Here is a 25,288-nt window from a genome sequence, read left to right as displayed (position 1 = left end):
AACCTGCCTTCACCACACACCAGGCAGTGCATTCCAAACCACTCATGTGAAAAAGCTTTTCCTCATGTCACATTGGCTTCTTTTGCAAATCACTTTAAATCTGTGCCCTCTCGTTCTTGATACTTTTACGAGTGGGAACAGCTCCGTATCTACTCTGTCTAGCCCCCTCATGATTTTGAACATCTCTATTAAATGTCCTCTTAACTGCCTTCTTTCCAAGGAGAACAGTCCCAACCTCTCTAATCTACCCTCATAACTAAAGTTTCTCATCCCTGGAACCATTCTTGTAAACCTCTTCTGTACTCCCTCCAATGTGTTCACATCCTTCCTTTAATGTGGCACCCAGAACTGTACACAATACTCGAACTGTGGTCTATTGAGTGTCTTACATAAATTCAGCATAAATTCCTTGCTCTTGTACTCTCTGCCCCTATTAATAAAGCACAGGATACTATATGCTTTATTAACTGCTCTCTCCACCTGTCCTGCCACCTTCAATGATCTGTGTACATCTGCACCCAGGCCTTTCTGCTCCTGCACCACTTCAAAATTTCACCTCTTATTTTATATTGTCTGTCCATGTTCTTCCTACCAAAATTCATCACCTCACACTTCTCCGGGGTGCCAATACTGACCCTTGGGGAGTTCCACTACAAACCTTCCTCCAGCCTGAAAAATATACATTGCCCATTATTCTCTGCTTCTTATTTTTCAGCCAATTTTGAATCCACCTTGCTACTGTCCCTTTTATTCCATGAGCAACAACTTTTCTCACAAGTCTGTTGTGTGGCACTATATTAAATGCCTTTTGAAAGTCCATGTACACCACATCAACAGCATTGCCCTCATCGGCCTTTTCTGTTACCTCTTCAAGAAACTCCAAGTTAGTTAAATATGATTTCCTCTTTAGAAATCCATGCTGGCTCTTCCTTATCAACCCATCCTTTTCCATGTGACTACTAATCCCAAATAATTGTTTCTAGAATCTTGCCCACTACTGAAGTTAAACTGACTGGTCTGTAATTGCTGGGCTTATCTTCACAACCTTTTTTGAAAAAGGGCATAATGTTTGCAATTCTCTAGTCCTCTAGCACCTCCCCCGAGTCTAGGGAAGACAGAAAAATTATAGCCAGTGCCCCTGCAATTTCTGCACTCTCTTCCTTCAATATCCTTGGATGCATCTTGTTCGGTCCCAGTGCCTTGTCAACTTTAAGTACCAACAGTCTATTCAACACTTCCTCCTTATCAATTTTGAACACTTCTTGTGACAGAGTTTCCCCATTTGTCACCATGGTCTAGGCAGAATCTACCGCCTTGGTAAAGACAGATGCAAAGTCTTCATTTAATACCTCATCCATGGCCCCTTCGTCCATGTGTAACTTCCCTTTTAGGTTGATAATCAGCCCTACTCCTCCTTTTACCACCTTTTACTATTTATACACCTATATAAACTTTGTGGTTCCTTATGTTGGCTGCCAGTCTTTTCTCATTCCTCTTTGTTTCTCTAATATGCTTTTTCACCTCCCCTCTGAACCTTCTGTATTCCTCTTGGTTCTCAATTGTATTTTCTATCTGACACCAGTCAGAAGCACACTTTTTTTTTCTTTATCTTAATTTCTATCTTCTTTTTCATCCAGGGAGCTCTGGATTTGTTTGCCCTACCTTTTCATTTTGATGGAATATAACTTGACTGTGGCCAAGCCAATTTTTTTTTAAGGTAGCCCATTGTTCAGCTACAGTTTTTCCTGCCAATCTTTTATTCCAGTCTATCTGGCCCAGCTCTGTTTTTGCCTCTTTGAAATCAGCTCTCATTGAGTTAATTATTCTTATCCTGGATTGCCTACTGTCCTTTTCTATCAGCACCCTAAAACGTACAATATAATGATCACTGAGTCCTAAATGTTCCCCCACTGTCACTTAGTCTACTTGGCCCACCTCATTTCCAAGAACCAGTTCAAACAGTGCATCTTTTCTTGTTGGATTGAACACATACTGCTGTAGAAAATTCTCCTGAACACAATCTAGGAACTTTTGCCCCTCTCCACCCTTTACACTATCACCGTGTCAGTTTACATTCAGATAATTACTCTATAATGCTTGCCTCTTTCTGCAATTTCCCTGTAGATCTGTTCTTCTACATCCTTCTCACTAGTTGGCGGTCTATAGACTACACCAAGCAATGTATTTGCACCCGTTTTGTTCCTTAGCTCTAGCCAAATTGATTCTGTCCTTGAACCCTCTGGGACATCCTCTTTCTCCAGCACTGCAATGCTCTCCTTAACCAATACCGCCACCCCTCCTCCTTTTCTTCCTTTCCTACCTCTTCTGAACACCTCATAGCCAGGAATATTTAACACCCAGTTCTGTCCTTCCTTGAACCGGGTATCTGTCATCGCCATAACATCATAATTCCACATGGCAATCTGCACCTGTAGCTTCCCAATCTTATTTACTATGCTCCGTACATTCACACAGATGTATAGTAACCCTGATTTAGATTTTGTTACTTTCCCCCTCATCCTGACTTCACCAATTAACTTACTATTCTCTATGCTATTGCTATCTATCCCTCCCAGTATTTTGTGCACCCTGGTATTCCTCTCTAATATTCTCTCCTCGTTCCCACACCCCTGCCAAGTTAGCTTAAAGCCCTCCCAACAGCACTAGCAAAACAACCTACAAGGAACTCAGTCCCAGTTCTGTTCAGGTCCAACCTGTCCAGCTTGTACAGGTGCCATCTCCCCCCAGAGCCAGCCCCAGTGTCCCAGGAACCTAAGCCCTCCCTCTTGCACCATCTTTCCAGCTACACATTCATATGCCTTATTCCCCAATTTCTGAATCAACTGGCACATGTCACTGGGTGTAATCTGGAGATTACCACATTTGAGGTCCTGATTGCTAATTTTCTACCTAGCTCCCTAAATTCTGACTGCAGGGCCACATCCCCTTTCCTACCTAAGTCACTGATACCAGTGCAGACCACAACCTCTTGCTGTTCACCCTCCCCCAGAAGAATGTCCTACAGCCGCTCTGACCCTGGCACCAGGGAGGCAACATACCATTCTGCATTCATGTCTACGGCCACAGAAATGCCTGTATGCTCCCCTAACCAGTGAATCTCCTCTCACTATTGCCCTTTCTTTCTGCTTCCTCCTGTCCAGTCCAGGCGAATTGCTCGTGGTGCCAAAAACTTGGCTCTGACTGCACTCTTCTGAAGAACCAACGCCCCCACCAGCTTCCAAAGTGAAAAACTGATTTGTGAGCGGGATCCCAGGGGACTCCTGTACTACCTGGCTCTAAATTCCCCTTATTCCTGGCACTTCTCAGTTAAATCCAAGTATAGCTACTTGTTTAAAAAGGTTACACTTTTTTCTAATTTACTCACCAGGTTCTACTTACCAAGGCTGCTGCTTTTCTTTCTGAGGAAAGATAGAAAAGGAAAGGAGCACCTCCTTCCTCCTCATCGACTCCCTCAGTCACCTCTGCTCTTGAACTCCCACCGCTTCTCATGCTGTTTTTATAGCTCCTCTGCTCTTCTCTAGGTGCTGCTGCCTGCCTGGCTTGGAGTCCTCTTCTCACAGTCTCCTCTAGGTGCTGCTGACTGCCTATCCCAGGGTCCTCCTCTCGCACTCTCCTCTAGGTGTTGCTGATTGCCTGGCACGGGGTCCTCTTGCTCTCTCCTCTCCCAGGCCAATTCCCTCTTAACTGTATAATGCTGTCCTGCCACATCTGGTGGATCTGTCCTTGCCAGTAGGACAGATGTTTTTGTACTGGTTGATATAATTGGTTGGCTCACTAGACCATTTCAGAAGGCAGTTAAGGGTCAACCACATTACTGTGGGCCTGGAATCTGGGTCCAGATAAGGATATTAGTGAACGAGTGGGTTTACAAAAATCTGGTGGCTTTATTCCAGATTTATTTAATTAACTGTATTTGAATTCAGTTGCTGCAGTGGAATTTCAGGTCATGTCCTAGGATCATTATTCCAGTCTCTGGCTTGTCAAAGAGAAAACACAGCGGTCGATTTGCTCAGCTGCTCCACATTCCAAGAGCTGCCAGTTATAGCATGAACCTAAATGATCCCACTCTTCCAGTAAATAAAGTTATCTGAAGCATATTTTTGCTAGTGCAGTTTTAGGGTACCAGTATATTCTATAAATGTAAAATTATTTCCAATGTTATTCAAACACATAACTAATTTACTTTAACCATTGTCGATTTGAAATTTCAGTTTTTCAAAAAAATCGTAATCACTAGATTTAAAAGCAATCAAGATTCAAAATGTAATCTAAATTTAATTTTTATGACTCTGGCAGAAATTATGAATGTTAATATTAGATTACCATCTCTATAAATCAATCAACTATTTCCTAGGGCCCGGGGTTCTAAGATTTGCAGGCTTCAATATTCCAAAATTTTCAAGGTTAAGGTCCAAAGCAAAGCAACGGACAGGCAGCTATCTATGATTCTATTCTTTATCAGGGTGCTTGAGTTGCATATATCAATAAGCAAATTTTCAATTTGTTGGAGGCACTTTAAAATAAAATTTACCATCGGATTTCTCTCTTCTCCCCAAAGAATTCTCAGAATTATCATTCCACCTGTTCCCTTCACATTTCAAGTGAAATAATTCCTACCTTTAACTTCACTGAATCCGGTTACTAAAGTGGAGTCCTTGCACTGCTTTGCAAATGAATGATGACCTGTTTTCATTAAAAAAAAAATGCCATTTTCTTAAATGAACAGGTTGCGAGGTACTGTCTAAGTAAAACCATTCCAGTTGGCTAGAAAATATGTTGAGTTATGTTTCTACTTTCCATAACTGGTAAAATGCCAGCAGCATTAATCACTAAGCAGTAAGTGTGCATTGCATTGTGGATTGGGAGTTGATGGTGTTACCTACATCCAGAGTATATTAGATACCACAGGGCTCTGAGTATATTAATGATACTATAGGAACTAAAAAAACACTACCTAGAGGTAGAAATATGATCATGTGACAGATAGCTTTATAATGCCAAAATCCTACTGAAAAACCTACCCCAAGTGTGACAGACTGGTTATGCTCAAAAGGTCACAACTTGTATTGCACACTTAACATTCTATAGAAATATATGGGGCATAGTTTATTGGCTTCTAGCTACTACAACAACTTACATTGATACAGTGTCTCTAACATAGTAAAAGAATGTTCTCAGGCAAAAAAATGACACTGAGCCACATAAGGAGATATTAGGACAATTGACCAAAAGGTTGGTCAAAGAGGTGGATTTTGAGGTGTGTTTTAAAGGAGGAAAGGTAGAGAGGCTACCTTGACAGCTGAAGGCACGGGAATGAAAAATCAGGAATGCGCAAGAGGCCAAGTACTGAAGGAGCACAGAGATAATATGCTTGTAGGGCTGGAAGAAATTAGAGATAGGAAAGGACGAAGCCATGAAAGAATTTGAAAACAAGGATGAGCATCTTAAAATCGAGGCATTGCCAGACTTGGATCAATCAAAGTTAATAAACCATGGTTAACTGGTGAATGGAACCTGGTGCAAGTTAAAATACAGGCTGTAGAATTTTGGATGAATTCAAGTTTATGAAAGGTGCAAGGTGCCAGCTAGGAAAGCAATCGAATAGTCAAGTCTAAAGGTAACAAAAGAATTTAGCTGATGAGCTAAGGTAAAGGTGCAGATGGGTAATTTTATGGAGGTGGAAGTAGGTGATCTTGGTGATGCTATTTGATGGAAGCTCATCTCAGGGTCCAACAGGACACCAAGGTTGTGAAAGGTCTGGTTTAGCCTTCAATCGTGGCCAGAGAGAGGGATTGAGTTAGTGGCTAGGGAACTGATTTTGTGGTCCTCAGTTTGTTGAATTGGAAGAAATATCTGCTATTCCAGGTGTGAGAATAAGGGTTCACACTACCTCCATATCTCAATATCCTGGACTGGTTGTGGTATCAATATAAATTAGTTAAAACACTCTTCTGCCAAGAAGGGGATGTATTGTATAAAAAGGCCTGAGACAAAGATGAGGAGCTGATCATGTCTGTGTAATGCACCCATCCATACTATTGATAGTCGGGGAAATGTTGTTCTGGTCACTGGTGTTTATAGTGGTAAAATGAAGTGGACCATATAACCTTGGCAAGTATGATTAGAAGAGATTTATCTTGTTCAGCTCCTTGTTGTTATTCTGGTGTCATCTTAATGTACTGTGATATAGCGGTGATTTATTATGAATGGAATGTGGAATCACTAAGAGTTGAGCAAACCTCCATAGGTTGTACACATATTGAATTGTGTGGTGTGATGTGCTGGTACACATGTTGGATTGTGGAGCGTGATGTGCCATTAATGTGGGAGTGCGAGACGAGCGGGGCCATTACCAGTGAGGGAGTAAGAGGAGCAGTGGGGCCATCAACAGCGGGAGAGTGCGAGAAGAGGGGAGCGGGGCCATCAACAGCGGGAGAGTGCGACAAGAGGGGAGCGGGGCCATCAACAGCGGGAGAGTGCGACAAGAGGGGAGCGGGGCCATCAACAGCGGGAGAGTGCGAGAAGAGGGGAGCGGGGCCATCAACAGCGGGAGAGTGCGACAAGAGGGGAGCGGGGCCATCAACAGCGGGAGAGTGCGAGAAGAGGGGAGCGGGGCCATCAACAGCGGGAGAGTGCGAGAAGAGGGGAGCGGGGCCATCAACAGCGGGAGAGTGCGAGAAGAGGGGAGCGGGGCCATCAACAGCGGGAGAGTGCGACAAGAGGGGAGCGGGGCCATCAACAGCGGGAGAGTGCGAGAAGAGGGGAGCGGGGCCATCAACAGCGGGAGAGTGCGAGAAGAGGGGAGCGGGGCCATCAACAGCGGGAGAGTGCGAGAAGAGGGGAGCGGGGCCATCAACAGCGAGAGCCATCTTAATACAGCACAAGAGGAGAGAAGTGTGAGGTCACAGGGAAACAGGTAAATGACTGGGGGTGAGTATTTTGCTCCTTTATCTTTCAAAAGCATGTAATTTCTGAATAATTGAGGTTTTATTGGTAGTTTTAAGTTCCACTTGCCGTAGTAAAGGTTATTGGGAATAGTAGGATTTATTTATTATGTATTAATTACTTTTCCTTTATTTATAATTAAGATGGCAGGGCAGGCGATGTATTGCGACTGCAAAATGTGGGATCTCCAGCGCACCAGTGTGACCCAGGGCAAATTCATCTGCAGTAAGTATCTGTGGCTTGAGAAGCTTCAGCTCAGTTATTGAACTGAAGGATGAGCTGCAGACACTGCGAAGCATCAGGGACAGGGAATGTTACCTGGACACTTTATTCCAGGAGGCAGTCACAACCCTTAGAAGAGAATAGAACTTTAGTTTGTTAATGGCCAGGGACAGGAGGGTGTGACTGCAGGTCAGGCAGGTATGGAGACCCAGCATGTAGTGATGGAGGAGCCTTAGACCCCAACTTTGTCCAACAGGTATGAGATGCTTGCTACCTCTGTGGGTGAGAAGAAGGACTAAAGGTGGATGTGCAGAATGACCATGGCAGCATGGTGAAGGATGCCATTTAAGTGGGTGGAGTGAAGAGAAATGTGATAGGAGACAGTGTACTCGGGGATAGATAGTTCTCTGCAACCATGACAGGGAGCTCTGAAAGTTGTGTTGCCTGCCAGGTGCCAGAGTTAGGGATATCTCCTCGCAGCTTGAGAGGAATTTGGAGTAGGGTTGGTGGGATCCAGTTGTCATGGTCCACGTGGGAACCAATGACGTAGAACAAGGAATGATGCTCTGCTAAGAGAATTTGAGTTAGGGTCCAAATTAAAACGCAGCACATTATTACCTGAGCCACATGCCAACTGGCATATAGTTAAACAGATTAGAGAATTAAACATATGGCTCAAAGAGTGGTGTGAGAAGAAGGAATTTCAATTCATTGGGCACTGGAATCACTACTCAGGGAAGAGTGCAATATTCCACTGGGATGAGCTCCACTTGAACTGGAAGAGACCAATGTCCTGGCCAATCATATATATAGCGCTGGGAATAGGGCTTTAAACTAATGGGAGGGGGGAGGGTGAAGGGGGAACTAGAAATCCAAAGAGAAAGATCGAGGTAACATTATAGTGATGTAGGTAAAGACAAGCACAGTGGAACAGGAAGGGACAGAGTTTAACAAAAAAATGTACATCAGCGAATAAGGTCATTTCAGGGAATAGAAGCAAATTAATGAAATTAAAGGTTCTTTATCTGAATGCACAAAGCATCTTCAGTATGATAGCAGCATAAATAGAGATAAATGGTTTAGATCTCATCGCCATTACAGATACATGATTACAAGGTAATCAAGGTTGGGAAATAAATATTCTAGGGTATACAATATTTCAGAAAGACACGCAGAATGGCAAAGGAGGTGAGGTAGTCTTTATGGTAAAAGATAACATAAGTACATTAGTGAGGAAGGCTCTGGCCTGAAGATCATGAAGCAGAATCTGTACGGGTGGAAATTAGGAATTGCAAGAGTCAGAAAACGCTGACGGGAGTAGTTTATTCTATTTTAATGGCTTAAATAAAGAGACAGAGGACTTAGACTTATGTCTAAGACTTATGTCTAAGTTTGCTGATGATACCAAACTAGGTGGAAAGGTAAGCTGTGGGGAGGAAACACAGGCTGCAAATAGATATGGACAGGTTAAGTGACTGGGCAACAAGTTTGCAGATGGAGTATAATATAGGGAAGTGTGAAGTTATTCACTTTGGTCAGAAGAATAAAAAAGCAGATTTTTTTTAAATTTGTGTAACGTGTAAGGGTTGATGTTCAAAGAGACTTGGGTGTGCTTGAACAAGGAATTCACCAAGTTAGCATGCAGGTGCAGCAAACAATTAGAAAGGCAAATGACATGTTGGCTTTATTGCAAGGGAATTGGAGTACAAGAATAAAGAAGTCTTGCTAGAATTGTACAGGGTTTTGGTGAGACCACATCTGGAATACTGTGTGCAGTTGTGTTCTCCACATTTAAGAAAGGTTTCCGTGCTTTGGAGGCAGTACAGCAAAGATTCACTCAATTGGTTCCTAGGATGAGGGGGTTGTCCTATGATGAGAGGCTGAATAAATTGGGCTTATGTTCTCTGGAGTTTAGAAGAATGAAAGGTGATCTCTATGAAACCCTCAAAATTCTAAAGGGACTTGATAGAGTAGGCACTGAGAGATTGTTTCTTCTGGTCAGGGAATCCAAAACATGGGGTCACAGTCTCAGGATAAGGGACCAATACTTTAGGACTGGGATGAGGAGAAATTTTTTCACTGAAAGGGTTGTGAATCTTTGGAATTCTCTACCCCCAAGAGGGTTATGGATACTCCATCATTGAATATATTTAAGGCTGGGATAGACAGATTTTTAATGTCTCAGGGAATTAAGGGATATGGGAAATAGGCAGCAAAATGGAATTGAAGCCCATGATCATATTGAACGGCGGAGCAGGCTTGATGGGCCGTTTGATTTACTCTGGCTCCTACTTCTTATGCTCTTATGTGCCTAAGTTTTCATACTGTATCATGAACTCAATAAAGACCCATGTATTCATACTGAAATCAAAGTGTGTATCAAAGAAGCCCTGATTCTGTACTGTTACAACTCTGCCTGGGTACTCGGGTCATTAAAGTAACAAAATGAATTAGAGCAGGCAAGCAGTCCAACACCAGTACTGGATGTTGGGCTAGCAGTGAGACAAATCAGAGGCAATAGAAGGGTTGAGAGAGATGGTGATGAGTTTGAACAGCGTGTTGTCAATGACACATGAAATCTGCACTGTGTTTTAGGCTGATGTTGCCAAGCTGGAACATGTAGCTGAAAAACAGGGGAAGGCCGCGGATAAATTCTTGGAGGACTCCATTGGCAATAACACTCGGGTGGAAAGAGAAGCCATTCGGTGTTTCTCTGGCTAAAACAGGATTCATGGTAACAGAACCAAGTGAGGACAGTCACACCCAATTGGGCAACAGAGGAGATGGATTGGAGAAGGATGGTTTGGTCAACCATGTCAAAGGTTATAGACGGTGAAGAAGAATGAGGAGATTTAGTTTACCACAGTCATGGTGACATAAGATATCATTTCTGATTTTGATAATGGTGTCTTCAGTGCTACGGCTAGGTTGATTGGAGGAGATATGGAGTTGTGGGGAAAATGGGCAATTAGGAGGTGACAGCATGTTCACAGACTTTGGAGAGGAAAGGGAAATGGAGCAGTAGTTTACCAGGGTACTTTTATTAGAGTGATTATTTTTTATTGTTATATTTAGAATGGCAGTTGAGGAGGAAACATCTATTCTAAATTTCAAAATATTCTGATTTAAGGCAGGACTTGCACTGCTGGCAATTATACCATCTCTACTTGCAGGAGAAGCGTCCCCACACCCTCACTTTATTTTGAAGAATCAGCAAACCATGCACAATAATCAAAATGATTCAAAAAATCATCTAGAAGTCATCATTTCTGTACTGACACTGGTCCATCTCAGCAGCTTTACCTGTAACTCTTGGCATTGACATGCTGAAAACCTTGGCATAATTCCAGAACAAAACGTGGGAAAGAAAGATGACATTAAACAACAAGAATTGGATAGTGGATCTACATGACCAAAAGATATATGCTACCACTGCATACCTGCGAATAATTAATTTTATTTCACAAACTTAGACTCAAATGAATTGGAAGCATCTGATGTACAACTGAACCATAAATGGATATATGTCGTTGCAAATTTTGGTATGCCCTATATACCTTCCAGGGTTCAAGGCGTGCTTTAATGGTTACACCTTTGCATGAGTTAGAAGATGATAGGTTCAAGCCCTACTCTAGGGACTTGAGCACACAATCCAAGTTAACACTCTCGTGCTGCACTGTTGGAGATGCGATCTTTCTGATGAGATGTTAATCAGGTCTGCCCTCTCAGATGGACATAAAAGATCTGAGTGCTACTCAAAGAAGAGCAGTGGAGTTCTTCCCAGTGTCCTGGCATATACTGATGTCTCAACCAACAGCGCTAAAACAGATTCAGGCCATTTATCTCACTGCTGTTTATAGAAACTTAATGCAGGTAAATTAGCTGCCGTGTTTCCTATGTTACAACAATGACTGCGTTTCAATTGGCTGCAAACTCTGCTAATTTGAAAGGTACTCTAAGAATGCAAGTTCTTATTTCTTTCTTCAGTGGTGTCAGTTGCTCCTATAAGTGGTCTGAGCATCTTACTTTGGTGTTGGCTCACAATCAGAATATCACCACCTCCGAGCCACAGGCCATCTTGATTTGAGCTATATTGCTGTTCTTTCACTGTCACTGAAACGAAATCCTGGAGCTCCCTTCCTAACAGTATTGTGGGTGTACCTACACCAGATGGACTGCAGTGGCTCAAGGCAGCTCATCACCACCTTCTCAAGGGCAATTAGAGGGATGGGCAACAATTGCTAGCCTTGTCAGTGATGACCATAGACCATGAAAGAATAAAAGAATGTTTTGTGTCCTTGTACATTAGTGGATTACAAGTGGCATACCCTTTTTGACTGGAAGCAAAATCCATCTCTTACACACAAGTACTGCAACAATTTCTCCAAAAGTAGACCAAGTTAACAGTAGATGAGGCGAGGCTTAATGACAATAGTTAAACTGTATTATTTTGCATTGCACTGGGCATATAAATTATAGTTGTGATCAGACTCGCTTAGTTCAATGAGTAAAACTGATCTTCATAGAATGATGTGTAAGTAATAAAATGCTACACTATCCACTTCAAAAGGTTATCTCACCTGAACAAAATAATCCCTCTGCATTCTGTTCCAGAGTCCTCTTCTTAAAACTTTTAAACCTTCCTGCAGCAGTTTCCTCCAACTCCCACAGCCCAACTCAAACTGGTCACCTTCCCACAATCTCTGCCAAATACACCAGCCCAACTTTACAATGGTGCATGCTGAGTTCAAAAAAGATTGTTGCAGAAAACCTTGAATGTGAATGCTCTTGGAAATGTCAAACTACCTTTCATTGTCCCAAGGTGGCTTGCATGAAAAAATAATCTGTGGCTGCCATTCCTGTCCAGTGTTTAAGCCCTCAAAAACTCCATTTAGCTCAACAGTAGCCTAATTATAAAACATATAAGAATTAGGAACTGGAGTACGCCATTCAATGTCTCAAGTCTGCTCTGCCATTCAATAAAATCAAGGCTGAATGATTGTGGCCTTAGCTCCATTTTCCAGTCTGCCCCGCATAAACATCAGCTCCCTTGTAGATCAAAAATCTGTCTAACTCAGCCTTGAATATAACCAGTGACTCAGCCTCCATTACTCTCTAGTTTAGAGAATTCCACCAACTAACAACCCTCTCAGAGAGACAATTTATCCTCATGTCAGTCTTAAATGGGAGGCCCTTATTTTTAAACTGTGTGGCCTAGGGGAAACATCCTCTCAGCATCTACCCTTGTCAAGCCCTCTCAGGATCTTCTATGTTTCAATAAGACCACCTCTCATTCTTCTAAACTTCAATGAGTATAGGCCCAAATTGTTCAACTTTTCCTCATAAGGCAACTCCTTTATCCCAGTAATCAGCCTAGTAAACCTTCTCTGAACTGCTTCCAATGCAAGTATCTGTCCTTAAGTAGACTAAACTGTACTTACTACTCCAGGTATGATATCACCAAAGTCTTGTATAGTTGTAGCATAACTTCCTTATTTTTATACTCCTTTGTCCTTGCAATAAAGGCCAACATTTGATTATTTATTTGCTGTACCTGCATGCTAACTTTTGTGATTCAAGTACAAGGACACTCAAATCCCTCTGAACCTCAGCATTCTTCAATCTCTCCATTTAAATAAAATCTGATTTTCTATTATTTCTGCCAAAGTGAACAACCTCTCAATTTCCCACATCATACTCAATCTGCCAAATTCGTGCCCACTCACTTAACCTACCTATATCGCTTTGTAGACTCCATATTCTCCTCACAATTTGTTTTCCTACCTATATTTGTATTATAAGTATATGTGGCTACAATATTGCCGGTCTCTTCATCCAAGTCATTAATATAGATTATAAATAGTTGAGACCCCAGCACCAATCCCTGAGGCGCTCCACTAGTTAGCGTGCCAACCTGAAAATGACCCATTTATCCCGACTCTGTTTTCTGTTAACCAATCCTCTATTCACGTTCATATCACCCTCCAGCACCATGAGCTCTTATCTCGGGCAGTAACCTTCCATGTGGCACATCATCGAATGCCTTTTGGAAATACAAAAACACATCTATATAATATATAATATATAATAATAACACCTGATAATAAACTAATAAATTTGTCAAACATTATTTCACTTTCACAGTACCATCTTGACTCTGCCTAATTATATTATGGTTTTCTAAATATCCTGCTACTATCTCCTTTAATAACAGATTTGAGCATTTTCCCCAAGGAGAGGTGTTAGGCTAACTGGCCTATGGTTTCCTGCTTTTTGTCTTCCTCCTTTCTTGAATAGAGATCTTACCTTTATGGTTTTCCAGTCACTGGGACCTTTCGAGAATCTAAGGAATTTTGGTGGATTATAACCAATGCATCCACCATCTCTGCAGCTACTTTTTTAAGACCCTATGATGCAGGACATCAGGACCAGGGGAGATGTCAGCCTAATGCCATTAGTTTTCCTAGTACTTCCGCTCTACTAATCATGATTATTTTATTTTAAGTTTTTGCCTTGTGATTTTCTACTATCTTGGGATGTTGTCTGTGTTTTCTACTGTGAAGGCAGATACAAAACTACTTGTTCCAAGTCTCTGCCTTTCCTTGTTTCCCACTATTAATTCTCCAGCCTCACCCTCTCTGGGTATACTGTATGAACTAACAGATTATCAGTTGAGGACTTTGGAGTTTGTCCCCATATAAAGAAGACAATCAACATTTTGGACTCTAAAATGGAAAGCGTTCCTTTGTTACAGATAAGTTACTGGTCAGCAACCTATTTCCAGAGATAATATTTAATCAGAGCATAAAAACAACCCATTTGGTACCTTGAGCCTGTTATGCTTTTTCACTAGATCAAGGCTGATCTGCACCCCAAACCCAGGTTTTGATCTCTTGGAAAAAAATAAGCACTTGCAGATGTACTGCATTGGATTTTCATAAAAACTCATCTGGTTCATTAGAGTCCTAGGCCCAACCATGCTTCATCAATGAGCTTCCTGCCATCATAAGATCAGAAGTGGAGATGATCGGACAATGTTCAGCACCATTCACAGCTACTCAGATGCTGAAGCAGTCCATGTCCATACTCAGCAATTCGTAGACAACCTTCAGGCTTAGATGATAAGTGGCAAGTAACATTCATGCCACACAAGTGCCAGGCAATTACAATCTCCAACAAGAGAGAATCTAACCACCTCCCCATGATATTTATTGCATTATCATTGATGAATCCCCCACTATCAACGCACCAAGGGTCATCACTGACCAAGGTCTACCGCAAGCCTACCTTCACTAGTCAATATACTCAGTGGGATTCTTAGTTCCACGTGCTATAAGATTGGTCTTAGCGGCAATCCTGTGAATAGATACTGAGGCATTTGCTCCCCATGCAAGCTTGATGCTGAAATGGGACGCATCAAAGGCATCCTGCAGGATAATGGCTACCCTGATCAGAACATTTTGCATTGTGTATCATGCAAACTCATGAACAGGCCTAAGGCTGTCACTTTCAGCCTGAAAAGTGCCCAGTCTACCACACATTATCCTGAAGGGCAAGGTATCTCAAAAATTTGAGCAACGGGTAAAGATAGCTGTTTCACGCTGCTACTATGCAGTAGTAACATGAATGGTACTCGCCACTAACAGGATGTTGCCATCAAGCCAAAAAGACATTCTGCCTATCACACAAATGGGTAATGTGGTATACGAATTTCAGTGCCAATGTGATGTTAGGTATGTAGGCTGTACATCCCAAAGACTGGCAGATCGTATCAAACAGCATGTCCCACCCGCTGTTTGCAACGGGGAGCCATGCTTGCAAAACTCAAAACGTAGTATCCAACATTAGATGTGATTCTGCGATTGGACAATAATTGCTAAATAATCCTCAGTGTGCTGAGAATTATGCTGACAACCAATTTAAGGTTCAGTCAGGCTCAGTGTGGTGCATTTGCATGTACTGGAAGCTACTTATATTAATACACAGAGCCCTGTTCTTTGCAAACAGAAAGAACATGTACGTACATTGCACCTGTTTCAGCGAAACAAAATAAGTGACAGCCATTTGCTGAATCATTCCTCAGGGCAATACCTTGACCAATCAGGATTAAGCTGTCTGGTTTAAATTTCAAACAATTCTTGGCAGTTAACTGTCAATCACCATCACTGGTGCATTCTCCATGGCAATGCCACTTGCCAACCAATCACAATCTTCACATACAGTATAAATTGTTGTTTTCCCCTTTATATTGCTATTCTTACAAGTGTCCTGATGAGTGCAAGACAAAAATCTTAGACATGTTTCTTTTTTCAGCAAGTTCTGTACTACCAAACAACTAAATCAGCTTATCTCTCTGGCCTAATATAACTCCAGGTGCACACAATGTTGTTGACTCTTAACTGCCCTCTGAAATGGCCTAACAAACCACTCGGTTGTACTAAACTGCTACCAAAAAGTTGAAAAGAAATAAAAGCGGGTGGACCATGTAGCATCGACCGAGGCACCTGGAACAAAAATGGCACTCCATGTTCAGTTGGCCTTACAAAGTCTGTCTTACTGACATCTAGGGCTTGAAAGTTGGGAGAGCTATCCCACAGACTACTCAAGCAAGGCCTGACATACTCACTGAATCATTGCTTACAGCCAACATCCCAGGCACCTCCAACACCATCCTTGGGTCTGTCCTACAGAGGTGGCCTGGAAGTAGCCCTGGTCTTCAACATTGACTCCGGACTCCATGAAGTTTCAGGTGAAATACGGGCAAGCGTTACAATCCGAACTGATGTCAGGACTGGACAAATCAGATCCCAGAGTGAAACCTGACTTTAAATCCTAGCTTTTATTTATTTTTTAAAACCATGGAGGAAATTACTAAACAAATTCACAGGAGTCTGCTGATGTTCTTTTAGAACAGAACATTTATTAAACAAGAAAAATTAACTATATTACACCAGACAAAAATAAATGCGAAAAATCTCAATACAAACACAAGATGACTCAAATATTCGCACTTCCTTCACTAGACACGTTGAAATTCAGAAAGATGAAACAATTTACCACATCTACCTTATACTCTAATATTCAGGGTAAGTATGCAGTACATGTGAACCAACTGTCAAACTGTGGTCAGACACACCACACTCAAGTAAAAGACAGACGCGACCAAAGCAGATTCTATGAATTTCTCAACAACCCACGCAGATACTTGTCACACTGAGCCAAGTGATCTTATTGACACATATAAAACTCTGAAGAGACTTGACAGGGTAAATGTTGACTGTTTCCCCTTGTAGGAGAATCCAAAGCTAGATGCCCATAACGCAGAGATTGACCGGACTTAAGTCTTAAAACCCTATACACGTTGATACAAGTGCATGAAATATATATATATAAATATGGCATCTTGCACATGATGATCACACAACTGTGCCTTTGCAGCTCCTTGAAAGAACTTCTGCAACATCCATTCTGGCCAAATGGCCTGTTTAAGAACTGGATGTGACATACTTCATTCCTGACTTCCATATACCACTGCAAACTGCACAAATCACATCCGGCGACACCTGGAATGCCAATGCAGCCACTGTAGCCATCTGATGACCAATATTACCTGGATGATACATGGCCTGCTGAGCTGCAATGCCCACACCCAGGTCAAACATTTTTACCGGTCGGGTTCACGGAGCCAGGAATTCTCCCGACTCTGTGCGCCAGACCTGGAAGCACAAATCTGGGCCTGGATGTTAAGACAGAAATGAGAGGAGCAATAAGTTTAAAAGTGATTAAAGGGAGAAGAGCAACAAAAGTCACTATTGAGAATCTGAGAGAAGTGATTGAGTCAGAAATTAACTTACAAAGAGAAACTACAGTAAAGCAGTAGCTTCCAGACATCATGGAAGAGTCACAGATTATGAACCAAAAATGGGGAAAAAGAACTAAACTGGAATATTTTCAGAATTCTTTAATTTCTTCTGTTAGTTTCTTTACTCAGCTCTGGTGCCAGCTGGATAAAAAAGATGCTGATCTGTTTTAGAAGTTCCAGCCCATCCTTTTAATTAACACTAGCTTTTGGAAAGCTTTTGTGAATGGGTGGGTTTCTCACCCTTTTGGTCCGAGCACCTTAATAGAACGTGTGGAATGCGCTGAGCCAAAAGAGGTTTTCCTTTTTAAATCAAAGAGCCTGAAATCTTATTGAAGACGACAAGTTGCAGCTTGTGTCATTTTGCTTGTGGGTTGTTACCTTGTAGCAGAGCCTAAGGGCTGCAGTGCCAGAAGGTGAGAGTCCAATAATTTCTCTCTCTGGTATTTGCCATGAGAGTCACCAGCCAATGTTTCAGGCCCACAGACACTCATCCTACTGCTGGTCACATTAAAACTCCAGTAGTCAGTAACAATGGGAGCCACGATAAACACTCTGACATTGAACACCTTGCAAATGCCTGGCCAAAACACCCAGTCTATACTTGTAACCTGCACCTGAGCTAGAGGCATCAAAAATCTGGGTCTCCATCTCCAAGATTCATCCAGGGGAGGGGCATAAGGCAGCAACCATGAAAATTCTGAGAATTCAGAACCTTCTCAAGATAGGTGTGATTTTACTGAGAAAGTGTCCCTGAATCGTGAGAATTGGCAAGTCTGAGGTTTGGTGCCCAAAACTGAATGCAATACTGCAGATGGGGTGCAACCAAAGTTCTGGGAAACTGAAACATAATTTCTTGTCCTTTGCATTCCAGCGCCTTTGAGATAAAGCCCAACATTCATTCTATTAACATTTTTGATTACTTTTTGTACCTGTGCCCTAGCTTTCAGTGATCTGTTTACATGGACACCCAAACCTTTGTTTCTCCACAGTTCCTAGCATCTTACCATTAAGAAATTATTTTAAATTATTTTTCCCTGATCCAAATTGAATGACTATTTTATTCTTTCATGGCATGTGGGCATTGCTGGCGATGCCAGCACTTGTTGCCCATTCCTAATTCCCCTAGAACTGAATGGCTTGCTAGGCCATTTCAGAGCACAGTTAAGAGTCAACCAGGTTGCTGAGAGTCTGGAGTCACATGTAGCCCAGACCAAGTAAGGCAGATTTCCTTCCCTAAAGGGTTTTTATGACAATCACAATGATCATGGCATAATTACTGAGATTAGCTTTCAATTCGAGATTTTATTAATTAAGTGAATTTAAATTCCACCAGCTGCCAGATTGGGGTTTGAACCCATGTGCCCAGGGCATTAGCCTAGATTATCCATCCAATGACATTATCAATATGCCCTTATACCTCATAATTCCCACACTGAATTCCCTTTGAAATAGTTTTGCCCTCTTTGTCTGTTTATGTTCATTTGCATCCTGCTCCCATTTAACCAACTTACTATGCCCCTGATTTACTATCAACTGCAATCTTAGATGCACAACTCTCTATTCCTTCATGCAAATCACATATGATAAAAAGCTGAGAGCTTAGTAAAGATCCTGAGGGAACACCATTTGTCATTCCTCTCTCCTTCCTCCCAGAATATCACAGAATCTTAACGGCACAGAAGGAAGCTATTCGGCCCATCATGTATGCATCGGCTCTGCAGATGAGCATTGTGACCTAGTGCTATTGCCCTGCCTTTTCCCCGTACCTTTGCACGTTGTTTCTATTCAAATCATCAGCTAATGTCCTCTTGAATGCCTCAATTGAACCTGCCTCCACCACACTTCCAGGCAGTGCATTCCAGACCCGAACTACTCATTGTGTGAAAAAGTTTTTTCTCATGTCACACTTGCTGCTTTTGCAAATCACTTTAAATCTGTGCCCTCTCGTTCTTCATCCTTTATACAAGTGGGAACAGCTTCTCCCTTTCTGCTCTGTCCATCCCCCTCATGATTTTGAACATCTCTATAAAATCTCCTCTCAGCCGCCTTCTCTCCAAGGAGAACTGTCCCAACCTCTCCAATATATCCTCATAGCTGAAGTTTCTCATTCCTGGAACCATTCTTGTAAACCTCTTCTGCACTCTCTCCAATGTGTTCACATCCTTCCAATAATATAGTGCCTAGAAGTGTACACAATATTCCAACTGAGGTCTAACGAGTGTCGTGTATAAATTCAGCATAATCTTCTTGCTCTTTTATTCTATGCCCCTATTATTAAAGCCCAGGATACTATATGCTTTAATAACTGCTCTCTCCACCTGTCCCGCCACCTTCAATAATCTATGCACATATACATCCAAGTCGTTATGCTCCTGCAACCCCTTTAAAATTTCACCCCTTATCTTATCGTCTGTCCATGTTCTTCCTACCAAAATGTACCACCTCACACTTCTCCGCAGTGAACTTCATCTGCCACCTACCTGTCCATTCCACCAGCTTGTCTATGTCCTCTTGAAGTTCCACACCATCCTCCTCGCAGTTCACAACACTCCCAAACTTTGTATCATCCACAAACTTTGAAATTGTCCCCTGCACACCAAGGTCTAGATCATTAATATATATCAGGAAAAGCAAGGGACCCAATACTGACCCTTGGGGAACAAACCTTCCTCCAGCCCGAAAAATATACATTGACCATTACTCTCTGCTTCCTATTTTCAGCCAATTTTGTATCCACATTGCTACTGTCCCTTTTATTCCACAAGTAATAACTTTTCTCAAGTCTGTGTGGCACTGCATCAAATGCATTTTCAAAGTCCATGTACACCACATCAACTGCATTACCCTCATCGACCTTTCCTGTTACCTCTTCAAAAAACTCCAGCAATCTAGTTAAACGTGATTTCCCCTTTAGAAATCCATGCTGGCTCTTCCATATCAGCCCATGTTTTCCATGTGAATACTAATTCTATCCCGAATAACTGTTTCTAGAATCTTGCCCACCACTGAAGTTAAACTGACTGGTCTATAATTGCTGGGCTTATCCTTACAACCTATTTTGAACAAGGGCGTAATTTTGCAATTTTCCAGTCCTCTGGCATCACCCCTGAGTCAAGAGAAGACTGAAAGATTATGGCCAGTGCCCCTGCAATTTATAGACTCAGACATTTACAGCACAAAAGGAGGCCATTCAGCCCATCGTATCCACACCAGTCAACAAAGATCTGATTACTGTAATCCCATTTTCCAGCGTTTGACCCATAGCCCTGGAGGCTGTGACAAAACAAGTGAATATCTAAATACTTTTTAAATACTACAAGGGTTTCTGACTCAACCACTCTTTCAATCAGTGAGTTCCAGACTCCCACCAGGCTCTGGGTGAAAAAGATTCTCAACTACCCTCTTAGCCTTCTACCTCTTAAATCTATGCCCCCTGGTTATTGACCCTCTACTAATGGAAAAAGTGCCTTCCTATCCACCCTATCTATGCCCTCAATCTTACACACCTCTATAAGATACCCTCTCAACCTTCGCTGCTCCAAGGAAAACAACCCCAGCCTAACCTCATTGCTCAGATCCTCTGGTACAGGTAGCATCCTAGTAAATCTGCTCTGCACCCTCTCCAGTGAAATCACATCCTTACTATAATGTGGTGACCAGAACTGCACGCAGTACTCCAGTTGAGGCCTAACCATCATTTTATACAGTTCCAGCATAACCTCCCTGCTCTTGTATTCTATGCCTCAGCTAATAAAGGCAGGAATCCCATATGCCTTCTTAACCACCTTATCTACCTGCCCTGTTACCTCAGGGATCTGTAAATATGCACACCAAGATCCCTCTGATCTTCAGTACTTCTCAGGGTCCTACCATTCATAATGTAAGCCCTTTTCTTGTTAGCCCTCTCCAAGTGCATTATCTCACACTTTTTTCTGGATTGAATTCCATTTGCCACTGCTCTGCCCACCTGACCAATCCATTGGTATCCTCCTACAGTTTACGGCTATCCTCCTTACTATTTACCATCCTTCCAATTTTCATGTCATCCACGAACTTCTTGACCCCCTATATTTATGTCCAAATCATTTATGTACACCACAAACAGCAAGGGTCCCAACACCCTGAGGAACCCCACTGGAAACAGACTTCCAGCCACAGAAACAGCCCTTGAACATCACCCTCTGCTTCCTGCCTCTCGGCCAAGTTTGGATCCAATGTGCCACTTTGCCATGGGCTCTTACTTTCTTGACCAGTCTGCCATGAGGGACCTTATCAAAAGCCTTGCTAAAGTCCATGTAGACCACATCAAATGTATTACTCTTATCAACACTCCTGGTTACCTCAAAAAACTCGATCAGATTTGTCAAACAGGACCATCCCTTAAACAAATCCATGCTGAATATTCCTGTTTTGACTATCTATGACTTTCCTTGAGTATCCTATTTCTACTCTCACTTCCTTCAATATCCTTGGATGCATCCCCTCTGGTCCTGGTGCCTTGTCAACTTTAAATACCGACAGTCTATTCAACACTTCCTCCTTATCAATTTTGAACCCTTCTAGTGACAAGAGTTTCCTCATCTGTCACCACGGCCTGGGGACCATCTACCTCCTTGGCAAAGTATTCATTTAATACCTCAGCCATGGCCCCTTCATCCATGTGCAAATTCAATTTTAGGTCCCTAATCGGCCCTACTCCTTTTACCACCCTTTTACTACTTATATGCCTATAGAAGACTTTGGGATTCCCCTTTTTGTTGGCTGCCAGTCTTTTATGATCCCACTTCGCTTCTCTAATATGCTTTTTCACCTCCACTCTGAACCATCTTTATTCCTCTTGGTTCTCAATTGTATTTTCTACCTGATATCGGTCATAAGCACACTTTTTCTTCTTTATCTTAATTTCAATCTCCTTTTTCATCCAGGGAGCTCTGGATTTGTTTGCCCTACCTTTCCCTTTCGATGGAATAAACCTTGACTGTCCCCAAACCAATTATTTTCTGAAGATAGCCCATTGTTCAGCTACAGTTTTTTTCCTGCCAATCTTTCGTTCCAGTCTCTGGCCCAGCTCCGTTCTTGCCCCATCGAAGTCGGCTCTTGTCCAGTTAATTATTTTTACTCTGGATTGTCTATTATCCTTTTCTATCATCATCCTAAAACGTACAATACAATGATCACTGTCTCCTAAATGTTCCCCCACTGACACTTGATCTACTTGGCCCGCCACATTTCCAAGAACTAGGACCAACAGTGCGGTGCGTCTTTTCTTGTTGGATTGGACACATACTGCTGTAGAAAATTCTCCTGAACGCACCTAGGAACTTTTGCCCCTCCCCGCCCTTTACACTACCACTGTCCCAGCCTATAATCGGTTAATTAAAATCACCCATTATAACTCTATAATGCTTGCATCGCTCTAATTTTCCTGCAAATTTATTCTTCCACATCCTTCTCACTAGTTGGCAGTCTATAGACTACACCGAGCAATGTAATTGCACCATCTTTGTTCCTTAGCTCTAACCAAATTCATTCTGTCCTTGAACCCTCTGGGACATCCTCTTTCTCCAGCACTGCAATGCTCTCTTTAACCACTACCGCCACCCCTCCTTTCCTATCTCTTCTGAATACCTTGTACCCAGGAATATTTAACACCCAGTTCTTCCCTTTCTTGAGCCAGGTTTCTGTTATCACTACAACATCATATTTCCACATGGCAATCTGTGCCTGTAACTCCCCAATCTTATTTACTATACTCTATGCATTCACATACATGCATACACTGATTTAGATTTTGTTACTTTTTCCCTTGAGCCGACTTTACCTATTAACTTACTATTCTCTATAACAGTGCTATTTGTCCCTCCCAGAATTTTGTGCACCCTGGTTTTCCCCTCATATTGGTTCCCACACCCTTGCAGGGTTCGTTTAAAGCCCTCCCAACAGCACAAGCAAAACACCCCACAATATGTCACAAGATTACCTTCAATTCTGTGTGTTTTGCTTTTTGATAATGTTCTGCACAAGAAATAATCAATGCCTTCTGTAAATCGATACAAACATAGGTGTAATTGTCTCAATGTTCCTATTTGATTGAGGTGCTGCAAATCACCCTTATTATTCTGATAATTCCCTTAGTCAATTATGAAAGTGGCAATGTTGCTTTTATACCAGATCACCAGCCATATATTTGCATCCTTAATTTTATTTCTCTCCTTTTCAAACTAGAGGTTTACCAGAGGACACAACTTTGCATTGCCTATAGTTGAGGTTTGGGATAAGGCTGACTTTAAAACCCTGATACCAATTCTCCCTGTCATTTACTGCCATGTTGACGACCACTTCAGGGCCTGGTCCTAACCCCTTGAGCATCCCTTCAAGCTCAACCCTTTCCTCAGTGCCTTGTTTAAACTCGACACACCTCCCAGACACCACCATTATCATCCCTGGGTATGTCCTCTCCCACCAGCAGGACAAGCCCAGCAGAGGTGGTGACACGGTGGTATACAGTCGAGAGGGAGTTGCTCTGGGAGTCGTCAACATCGACTCTGGACTCCATGAAGTCTCATGGCATCAAGTCAAATATCGGCAAGGAAACCTCCTGCTGATTACCACGTACCACACTCCCTCAGCTGATGAATCAGTGCTACTCCATGCTGAACACCATTTGGAGGAAGCACTGAGAGTGGCAAGGATGCAGAATGTACTCTGGTTGGGGGAACTTCAATGTCCATCACCAAGAGTGGCCTGGTAGCACCACTACCGACTGAGCTGGCCAAGTCCTAAATGACTCGGTCTGAGGCAGGTGATGGGGGAAAAACATACTTGATCTCATCCTCACCAACTGCCTGGAACTCTCTAACAGCACTGTGGATGTACCTACACCACATGGACTGCAGTGGTTCAAGAAGGCAGTTCACCATCACCTTCTCATGGGCAACTAGGGATGGGAAATAAATGCTGGCCCAGCCAGTGAAGCCACATCTCGTGAATGAATAAGAAAAACATCAACTGTCCGTTGGCTTCCGTTGATAGCTACCTATTTTCCTGTGTCAGGATTCTTCTACAACTGCAGTTTCTGTGTGAATTACAAGATTGTCACTTAGTCCAAGCTGTCCCCTTTCTGGTATTCCAGCTGGCTTCTCTTCCAGGGCCTTGTCAACTTCCTCGGAAAGGACGCCAACCACATTGACATGTACACAGTGAGGAGACAGATGCCCAAAGCCCCAGGAGTGGGACTAGGTGGGGGGGGTGGGGGGGTGCGGTGGAAGAGGAACAACTTAGTTTCTGAACTGATAGTGTTTGAAAGGAGACCTAATCCAGCACATTGTTTTGCCCCTTAACAAAAACAGAATTACCTGGAAAAATTCAGCAGGTCTGGCAACATCGGCGGAGAAGAAGTTCATGAGGACTCGAAACGTCAACTCTTCTTCTCCGCCGATACTGCCAGGCCTGCTGAGTTTTTCCAGGTAATTCTGTTTTTGTTTTGGGTTTCCAGCATCCGCAGTTTTTTTTTTGTTTTTATCTTTGTTTTGCCCCTTGTTTATCGAGCTCCGCTCTTGAGACATGACTCTCCATCTTTTTTTCCCTTGTTGCTGCTTTACCTTTCAGCGCGTAGTGCATGCCCCCGATGCCGCTGTACAGCTCCAACACTCTCAGCGGGACCTCAGGCTCCATCATACCAACCGCTCCGTCTCCAAGAGAAAGTCGGCGCCCTCCCTCTCTGCTCCGCCGCTGCACAGGAACCAGGACAAAGGTTCCTCCCCTCTGCCCCGGAGCCTGGGCTAAACATTTGTGAAATTCAAATAGTCGCAGCTTCCCGCAGTCAAACTGTGAACAGAGCCGAGCACCTCAGTGAACTGTAAGGACCGGGATTTCATTGAGAAGAGGGAGACTGACCAGACATCTACTCGAGCACGAGAAATTTTGTTTATTTATGACAGAGGAACCCTTACAAATAGGTGCATTTAAAAAATAATTTTACACTCTCTCTCTCTCTCCACACGAGTGAAACTTTATAGAGATAAAAACAAAAAAACTGCGGATGCTGGAAATCCAAAACAAAAACAAGAATTACCTGGAAAAACTCAGCAGGTCTGGCAGCATCAGTTCTGTTGAAGGGTCATGAGGACTCGAAACGTCTTCAACAGAACTGATGCTGCCAGACCTGCTGAGTTTTTCCAGGTAATTCTGTTTTTGTTTTGAAACTTTATAGATCCCATTGAGGATTCAAGGCGTGTA

General features: G+C 42.6%; 1 protein-coding gene across 3 annotated transcripts in view; it reads right to left on the bottom strand.

Moving 5' to 3' along the window:
• trdmt1 (tRNA aspartic acid methyltransferase 1) overlaps positions 1–24,789 on the bottom strand; it is a 100,902-nt gene extending 76,113 nt beyond the window's left edge. For 2 of the 3 annotated variants that reach the window (XR_005942602.1, XM_041183826.1), the window contains exon 1: positions 24,652–24,777. Coding sequence is in view for 2 of the 3 variants with exons in the window: in XM_041183826.1 (XP_041039760.1) it covers positions 24,652–24,727 (76 nt within the window). In the remaining variant the exon portion in view is untranslated. Of the gene's footprint in view, positions 1–24,651 lie in introns of all 3 variants that reach the window. The other variant, XM_041183825.1, reaches the window with a different exon arrangement.
• Positions 24,790–25,288: the final 499 nt, after the last annotated feature.

The sequence above is a fragment of the Carcharodon carcharias genome, chromosome 3 (assembly GCF_017639515.1).
Source record: "Carcharodon carcharias isolate sCarCar2 chromosome 3, sCarCar2.pri, whole genome shotgun sequence".
In the NCBI taxonomy this organism is placed as follows: domain Eukaryota; kingdom Metazoa; phylum Chordata; class Chondrichthyes; order Lamniformes; family Lamnidae; genus Carcharodon; species Carcharodon carcharias.
The sequence above is the reverse complement of the archived record's forward strand: the minus strand, read 5'-3'. Positions and strand labels throughout refer to the sequence as shown.